The following is a 9,515-nucleotide window of genomic DNA, read 5'->3' as shown; positions in this document are numbered from 1 at the left end:
AGGAATTCAACTTCATAGGAAACGTTCTTGGTAAAAGCTGTCAGACAAGTAAGTTGCTTATAAGACAAAATGTGGAATTGGGTCTAAACATCTCTGCACCGGCGACTTTGTATCAGGATTTCAAGTTCTCAAATCTATATATTGAGGATTTTGTTGGTACCAGGCTTTGAGGATCGGACTCCTGTAGAATTTTAATAAGTCGCCCTTAGTTTGGAAATGATTGGCATAATTTGTGGGTACAAAGCTCAGACCCCAGAACAGCAAGAGGAGACATTTTTGTGGAAGAGGAATAACTGACATATCCAAACTATGGCCGTTAATTACAATGCACAGGAGCCCCTCTTCTTTCAAAGTGGTTGCCTTATAAGTCATACCTAACCATATAGGAGGTGACAATAGACATAAAACCAACAAGAAACATTTGGGACTGTCCCAGTAAAGGCCACGAAACCTCTAGGACTAAACAATGAAGTAAACTGTCGGCTGTTTCTCACTTGTCACTAGTCAGAGGCTAAAACTTCAGTATTTGCTCATTTATGAGTGAATATGATTGATTAATACTTACAGTGCTTTTATACTTTACTGTCACTTACTTTATATACTTTTCTTCAATTTGGCAGAATTATATGCTTATTTACCCCTTGGACATACCATTTTTGCAGTAGACTTATGTACTTGCTTTGATGATTTGGTCAACAAGGTATTAAACTGAGTTATGTCTATCTACACATGAGCTTTGAAGTATTTAACTCAGAGGGTTGAGCAGGTCGTCCACCAATCAGAAGATTGGCAGTTCAATCCCTGGATCTTCCAGTCCACATGGCTGCTCCATCAGTGTGTGAGAGCTTGTGAATGGTTACTGAGTAGCAGATGACACCATGCATGGCAGCCTCGGCCACCAGCATGTGTGTGTGTGTGTGTGTGTGTGTGTGTGTGTGCGTGCGTGTGTGTGTGTGTGTGTGTGTGCGTGTGTGTGTGTGTGTGTGTGAATTGGTGACTGTGACATGTAGTGTAAAAGCACTTTGAGTGGTTGGAAGACCAGAAAAGCACCATACAAGTGCAGCCCATTTACCATCTAAATTAACTGAATTGATTGATAGTATGTTAAGATGATTTCATACATTTATTTGGGAAAGCAAATACATACTCGGTCAGTTAGTTTTGCAGCATTATTTTTGTCTTAACCAAATTTCAAATTTTTATTTTCGTTAAGATTACACAACAAATGTGAATTCGACCTCCACACCTTGAGTGAAGACTTGAGTGAACAAAAAGAGCTTCAAAAGACGTTCAAAGTGCTTCAATTAATTACTTCTATCATTTTATTGTAATAGTAATTATTCATAATTACACTAAAATTTGATAAATAGAGTACTGAATACATTAAATCAAACCTTAGATTCTCGACTGCTAGCTAACATTAACATTAGCTAACAAGCTAAGTACTCAAATAACTAGTGACAAATCTAATGAAAAAAACCCCCAACAACTTAAAGAGGCTTTTGAAATGATTTTAAATGGTTAATATTCTTACATTTTCCATGTACTGTTCAGTCACCGGTCCGTGGTTATTGTAGCCAGTGTTATAGCTGCTGTCTGAGCGACACTTGTTGATGCCTCTCTCCCTGGGTACAGAAGTGCAATGGTGACAGTTATTCGGCCATCTAATAGACCCCTTGAGTGTTGGTAAATAGTGATCATGTGACTCAATATACGCGCGCAACAGGGCAGCAGTAAACATGGCAGAGCTGGGGAGATATGTGAAGTCGCTCAATCCCAAGGATCGGGAATGCTATTTAAAAAAATTAATGTTGGCCCACGATCCAGTGGCCAGATATTTATGCATATCTGATTTAAAAACCTAGCGTTTACACCAAAGAAAAGCTGCGTGTGTACAAGTCACTGGACGCATATAACTATGTTGTCTGTGGTCACGTCCAGGACGTCATGTACAGTGATCTGAATGAAGAATTTTGTATCCTGAAAGTAGAAGTACATTCTAGCCAACAACAGGGACACAAAACCACCATGTACCAGGCATGGGTTGTTATAAACAAATCCAGGAACTTCGTCTTGACCACGAATTGCACATGCATGGCAGGGTAGCTAACGATATCCAACTCTGAGCTTACTTAACTATGACTATTAGGTGGCTAACAATATCTAACTCGCATTTGTCATAAGTTACACAGCACCACCTATTATTTGAATAGCATTAATTCTGAGAGCACAACATAAGCTACAACTTCAGTGTGTTAAGATAGCCAGTAATAAATATATAATAAATAAAGAAAAGATAACAAATCCGCTGCTCTCATACATGGGACTCGAGACTGGGGGCAAAAACTCCATCCAGCGTTTTGCTGCCCTGTTGCGCGTGCATCCTGTTTGTGAGAGGCGATGACGTAGGTCTCGAAAGCATCTATATAAATAAGCAATCCTTAGCAACCATAGAATTTTAATGTCATTTTATCATCAGTGCCAGTATTTACAGTATTTAGTTTTTTAGGATTTATTTTATTCAGTTTCATTTCGCAATGATTTAATACATTTGTCAACTAATAGACTATTGAAAAATGTTAACATACTTTAGCTTGCATAGACTGCTGATTTGAATTTGTTTTATTTTAGTTTAGTGCTTTTTTTCATGTTTTTATCATCTTTAAGATAAATTTGGAGCAGAACCCAACTGCAGGTCGAATTTTGTAGTGCACTGAAAGTGATAGTTATCACATTAAACAATGTATGGCAAAGCCATCATTCTACACTTTGACATTTACACAACATGAAGACCTTTAGATAACAGCATTACTATTTGTTCAACATATATGCTCAGAGCCACATTACATTTAATCCTATAAGCGATGTTCCTTTTTACTTTTTAACCATCAGAAATGAGTTATCTGATGATTATTAACTAATGGATTGTTTTTGCTATTTGCTGAATCAGGATTTTGGGGAGTTTTTCCTTATCCGCTGCGAGGGCCATAAGGACAGAGGGATGTCGTGTGCTGTAAAGCCCTGTGAGGCAAATTGTGATTTGTGATATTGGGCTTTATAAATCAAATTGATTGATTGATTAATCAGGATATTTACCCTTCTACATTGAACATTTAATGTATATCTGTATGACTGAGATAATCATTGAATTTTGATGGTGATACAAATCAGGGGGAATGGAAGTGGGTTATTCACATAAGCTAGATGAGTTTGATGAGTTTTAGTCACAGTGCATATATAACTTACATAACCTATGTGTGATCATTTTAATCATAGAATGTATGAATATGATATGGTCAGAAAGTAAGCAAACAAAGACAGGTAGAAGATCATCTTGACCTGTGCAGAGTGTATCCGTTTTTTTTTATTACTTTATTGCAGGTTTTGCCATTACAAGTTATCAAACTCATCACTTATTTCATTCATCCTGCCACCGTTATACAGATTTGCAATTTACAGACAAAGTTAGAAAGATAAATAAACAAATAATTAAATTATGGAAGAAAAGTAGTAAAAATAGGTGAAGAAGAAGAATAAGTAACTCAGCTTGTTGGTGAAGGAACGTCAGAGAGAGTCTCTGAAAAACAGGATGTCTGGCAGCACTGTGCTAAAAAACCAGCTTGCAAAGGAGAGGTACAGTTTGGCAAAAGTTTCAGGTATTTAATGTTGTTTCCTTGTGTAATGGTGCCTCCATGTGAGTAAAAGTGTAATGGCACATAGTCCTGTTTCCTGTTCTTAATTCATAGCCTACCGCAGACTTTCAGTGACTTAAAAAAAAAATTAAAAAATTATCCACACCACACCTTCGTATTTTCATATCTTTATTATGCTTGTCTGTAAATCTGGAGAATAAAACAGTGTTTGGTTCCTACGAATCTATTGATTAATATTCTATTATTTATTTAAAGCTCAAGAAGACTGTACAGAGAGAAGAAAACCACAATGTTAACCAGAACACACCAACGCCCATTTCACATTGCTGTAGTTTAATAACCATCAGAGAAGAAATCTGCTGCTGTTTCAGCACTGTGTGATTTCTGATGGAAGGGAGCTTGAATGAAGGTTATATTGAACACCGCTGGGCTCTGGAAAAGAGACAGACACACACAGATACAGAGAGCAGGTTAGTGTGTTTACACTTACAATAATAAAAGTACAGACCCTTAATAATTAAAGTGTTCCTCTTTTATAATCTAAGCAACATATTTAGAAAATATTAACTCCAAAAGCATCCGTGTGTCGGACTGTAGTTTGCTGTTTTTTGCAGGGTTGAGTGATAACAGGTCTGACTGGAAGTGAGTACCTGTAGCAGCTCTAAGTGGTAAGTGACTTGAAACTGCTTATATGACCAAGTCTGATTTTAATTTAGGAGAGGTAGGTAGGAGACTATAAATATGTCAGCAGTACTTCATTTATCAAAATGTATGATATAATAGAAATACTTGTTATTGCAGTGTTCATAATTTGGGTGATGATCCCAGCTGATTGTTACAACAGTGCATTTGTGCTTGGAGTATTACTAACTATGGAAATCTGAAATGGGATAAATGGGAAATAAAAACATATAGACGAGATAACGACAACTAACTCTGCAGAAGATTGTAAGAAAAAACAAAACACGTCTAAAATAACCCTGAAAACTGCTAATTTTCCCAGAAAAGAGCAGTTAACAACTTTAGGTTTACTCAAACAGCTCTCACGTCACCGCTGACACTACTTATGTCTTACATTGTGATTGATAATAAAGTGACAAATATTCAGAAATAACTAACTAAATAAAATATAATAGATACAGCTTAGTGTTCTGACTGTTTGGGCTGCCTTTATGATATATTGTGCCTTTCAATGAAATATTCCTTACGCTCAAAGCATTCAGGGATTTTGAGGTTTCCATCGATGCACTGGGTTTGCACTGCATAACCACACTTCCTGGTCTTGTTCATGCAGTAGACTGAGACAATCTCTTTGTGCAGGATTTTGTTAGGGCGTAGGTCTTTGATCCAGATTTTATGGCCTTTGTAAAATATCCTTGCACTGTGTATGCCAACACTGCAAGGAGCTGTAGGTAACAAAGAGAATGTAATGTTAGTTGGCATGTGACAGTTTAGGTCAAACACAGACACTGTCTCCACATTTAAGACTAGACTTAAGACTTTCCTCTTTGATAAAGCTTATAGTTAGGGCTGGCTCAGGCTTGCCCTGTACCAGCCCCTAGTCAGGCTGACTTAGGCCTAGTCTGCCAGGGGACCACCAATAATAAACCGAGCACCTTCTCTCCTTCTCGCTCTCTCTCTCTCTCTCTCTCTCTCTCTCTCTCTCTCTCTCCTTTGCTAACACTCATGTCTTATTACTGCATGTCACTAACTCAGCTTCTTCTCCGGAGCCTTTGTGCTCCACTGTCTCACAGGTTAACTTCTATCACAGCGGTGCCTTGATAGTGTGACGTGTGTGGTTGTGCTGCTGCTGTGGTCCTGCCAGATGCCTCCTGCTGCTGCTGCNTTTTTTGGGGGGAGTTTTTCCTTATCCGCTGCGAGGGTCCTAAGGACAGAGGGATGTCGTATGCTGTTATTTTATTGTATGTTACATAATTTATGCGTCTACTCAGGAGCCAAAGTAACGAAATTTCGTTTAATATGTGCACCGATGGTGTATTTGTTGAATGACAATAAAGCAAGTCTAAGTCTAAGTCTAAGTAAAGCCCTGTGAGGCAAATTGTGATTTGTGATATTGGGCTTTATAAATAAAATTGATTGATTGATTGTAGCCCTACCCTTGCAGGATGGCTTTTCAGACCAGTTTCCATTCTGCTGGCAAACAATCTGGAGGCTTCCCTCAAGTACGTAGTCTCCATTGCAGCCATATTTGACAGTTTCCATGTAGTCATAGTCTCTCTCGTCGTTGCTTGACATGTACCCCATGTCAATGTTCTCTGGTGGAGGGCAGGTCACCACTGTAAAGGGAATAATTTAATCCATTCAGTAGAAACTCTACAGAAGAATATGTAGCATTCACATTATACTCTCTTCTTCTATATGTATATATCACCAGTTGTTTGGCAGTTATCCCATGTTATTGCAATTTGAAGTGTACTGAACAATGTCACAACAACTACTCCTGGCATTAATACAGCAGCTCCTGCTTCTCTAACCACTGTACCTCTACATTCAGGTGTCTCAGTCCAGGTGCCACTGACAGTGCACTCTGCTCTTGGGTTACCAAAAAGAACGTATGGAGGCAGACACTTGTACGTCCCTCCGGCGCCGTAATCAGTGGTGTTCCCTCTGATCCTCTTGTCATAAATTATCATCCCAAACTGTGGGATCGGAGCGAGACCACAGGACACAGCTACGAGAGAGGAGACAGAATATGACACCTTGTATGTTGTTAGTATATAACTCATGTGTGCACTGTATGTTTCAACTGGGCAAATTAAGTGATAGTTAAGTTGTGGAACATTTCTAGATCTCATCAGAAATGTGTCTTCACTGGCCTAACATTAATTCAAGGGACAGAATTTTTTTAATTGTGTGCCTGTCCTCTAAGACCACAGAAAATAAGATAAGAAAGCAAATACTGTATGTGTTGTATGTATGCCTTTGTATGTACATTCCTGGTCTTGCATGTGGTGGATTACATACGTATGCACTCTGGTACTGGCGCGCTCCATGTTCCATTGGCGAGGCACACAGCAGAGCTGTTTCCAGTCAAGATGTACCTGTGCAGAGAAGTCATGTCATTCAGTCAGTTCATGCGTAGAATACAAATAAAGAGACATAACGCATAATGGTTGGCTAAAATCAGGTTAAAGGCATTTACAAGCGGATCAGCAGAAAAAAATGTTGCCATTGTACATTTCTGAAAACGATTTATATGTTACATTTTCACCTCATAATGTAGTGGATGAGCTAAAACTTTATGTCTCAACAATGCCGTGGTTAGTGTGTGGTTAGGTTTAGCTACAAAAAATATTGATGGTTAGCAAAAAGGTCATGTTTTGGCTTGAAACATCTGGTCAGATATTCACTGTTCATATTTCAGCAGTTATTCTGAATTTGGTTTATCGGTCACCAAACCTCCACCTAAAAAGCTTTTAAAACATGTTTTCAGTAGATAGCTCTGTCTGCTGTGTGTGCTGGCCCTTGAATTGTTAAAGTCAACTACATAATTGCAACAACAACAAAAAATGAACAAATAATAGAGAGAGAAAATAAGAACTCAAAAGTGAGGGTAGTAATTTTTGACACTATGTATAAAGCTGTTGGTTAGACAAATTACATAGAGATCAAATCTATGACGATGATTTTACTTTTAATGGCAGAAGATCTTTATCTGGCACTTTGACAAATAGCTGCCCTGCTGTTTTATTAACAATTTTATTGATGATGAAAACTAAAAAAAATTTTGTCAGAACTTTCAAATGCTGCAAATCAGTTCCAGCATTTGATTCATCTTTGGTTTATCTTCACAATTCACTCACTGGTTTAGCTGCTTCATTTAACTAAACATGCTGTTATCTTGTCTCATAAAGAACAGTGTGCCTGATTACAGGATCAGAGGTTCTCCATTTGCATTTTCAACAATGCCACTAGTGTATCAGGGACAGCGTGGTGGCTGAGACAGCAAATAAAATTCAGCAAGATGTACAGGCTTTACCCTTCATCACAAGTATAGTTGATGGTACTCTTGTACACTATATCCTCATAGTACATTTCTCCATTAGACACTGGGTCAGGGTAGGGACACCGTTTTGCTGCAGGAGGGAATACATGTACAGAAAACACATGAAATAAAATAAATAGAGTAAATATTTGTAAGAGCAACAATTTGTGCTTCATACGCACAATGCAAATAATACCATAAATAAAATTGTAGTAATCAGAATCTGTTAGAAAATGTGCACATTGCTTCACATGCTTGATAAACATTATTCTCAAAATTAACTAAAGCAAAATAAATCCTCTTTTATATTAACACTGGGAAATCTATCAGTGATATCATTGATAGTCAACTGTTGACTGCAGTAGAATTTACATTCCAATACAACGATGTTATATATTTTGGAATAGTAAAAATATTGCTGTTTCCTAAAAAATGACATCACTGTTAAACTTAAAGAGCAACTCATGTGTAAATTACAATTTATAAATCAAATTTAACAGACAATCTGCCACAAATTCTCACTAGAATAATGGAGACCCACGTATGCACATTAATCTGGTTTTCGTCCATTGTCCACTGACGCCGCAAACAATCTTCCGAGGGCCCGACACCGGGGTGTATCCCTGTTTACAGGACAGTGTTAACTCTGCACCGGGGCTGAAGTACCTCTGGATCCCATCCATCTCAATATTGGCAGCCAGCTCAGGCCTGAAACATACTGCAAGGACAAATGGAGTTAATGATAACCATGTAAAGACTCCCAACAACCCTGTCGACAAGCTAATAAACATATGGGTTATCAACATATGGGTTATTACTCTGATCTTAAATGCCATGTAGTATATAGTCATGTGCTGACCCTGACGTAGATGGAATGTGCCCTGTGTGTTTGCTTCACATTTTGCCACAAATCAGTGTTGTTATAGATACATTTGCACTAAGCAGTTTAGTTAGCACATTAGTATGCTGTTTGTCAAGCAGAACACCGAATTGCCTTGTATCACTGTACTCTAAAAGTAACCATGCTCATTACTACTTAAACAAATGCCTTTAGAATCTGTGACATGTAGAGACTGTCTGATGCTAAAGCCATCAAAACAGCAAAGTAATAAATGTGTATAAAATCAGGAAATAAAAGCAAATACCATTGTCTTGTTCGGATGTCACGATGGTAAAAAACACAAATGGACATAGCAGGAACAAAGTCAGCATGTGATCCATCCTTTGTAGAAACATACAGACGCTCCTCGGTTCTTTCCTGTGGTCTCTGGCTCAAAAACTGAATCTCTGTCCCCTCTGTCCCCTCTGTCCCTGCTGTTTGTGTTTCTCTAAAAGTAAACAGATAAGAACAGCATGAAGTAACTCCTCACTGGCTATGCTTGTTGTGTTTTCTACTCTTTTTTCTGCTTGTTTTTTGCAATAACGGATCGTAATCCTTGTGACATTTTACTGGAAGTGAGAAGCTCCGGCGGCGGACTTTCCCTTGTTGCCTCAGTGTTATGTAACACCAGCCCACTTGGCCCCATGCTTGCTTAAAAACATTTTGAAGAGCAGAGATGCATGAAATCAAAAGAAATCCACGGAATAATGATCCATGACTGATGACATTCATCATGGTAATTATGAGTTTAGAGGTTGGGGAATACTTTTCCCACAAAATGATCATCTTTATGTTGACAAATCACCCTGTGTTAGGCTGAATTCCTGAAGAAGGCTTTGTTTCTCTTGCATGTCTCTGCAGGAAATGAGGACTCAAAATGGAGAATTTTTTTTGATGAGTCGAAATAAAAGGGGGCTGCGTTTAACAGCAGCAAAACAATATCAAAACATTTCAAATTCACATCTTGATCCAAATT

The 9,515-nt window shown here is 38.2% G+C and overlaps 1 protein-coding gene across 1 annotated transcript; it reads right to left on the bottom strand.

Moving 5' to 3' along the window:
* Positions 1-3,808: 3,808 nt before the first annotated feature.
* LOC126390697 (beta-2-glycoprotein 1-like) lies at positions 3,809-9,002 on the bottom strand. Its single transcript, XM_050045117.1, has 8 exons — positions 8,805-9,002; positions 8,201-8,377; positions 7,654-7,750; positions 6,639-6,715; positions 6,157-6,345; positions 5,771-5,950; positions 4,862-5,059; positions 3,809-4,085 (listed from the first exon to the last, which is right to left on the bottom strand). Exons 1-8 carry the CDS (start codon positions 8,893-8,895, stop codon positions 4,021-4,023), a joined length of 1,074 nt encoding a protein of 357 aa, XP_049901074.1. The 5' UTR covers positions 8,896-9,002; the 3' UTR covers positions 3,809-4,020.
* Positions 9,003-9,515: the final 513 nt, after the last annotated feature.

The sequence above is a fragment of the Epinephelus moara genome, chromosome 5 (genome assembly GCF_006386435.1).
Source record: "Epinephelus moara isolate mb chromosome 5, YSFRI_EMoa_1.0, whole genome shotgun sequence".
NCBI classification, from domain to species: domain Eukaryota; kingdom Metazoa; phylum Chordata; class Actinopteri; order Perciformes; family Serranidae; genus Epinephelus; species Epinephelus moara.
This window is presented reverse-complemented; position numbering and strand designations above follow the sequence as displayed.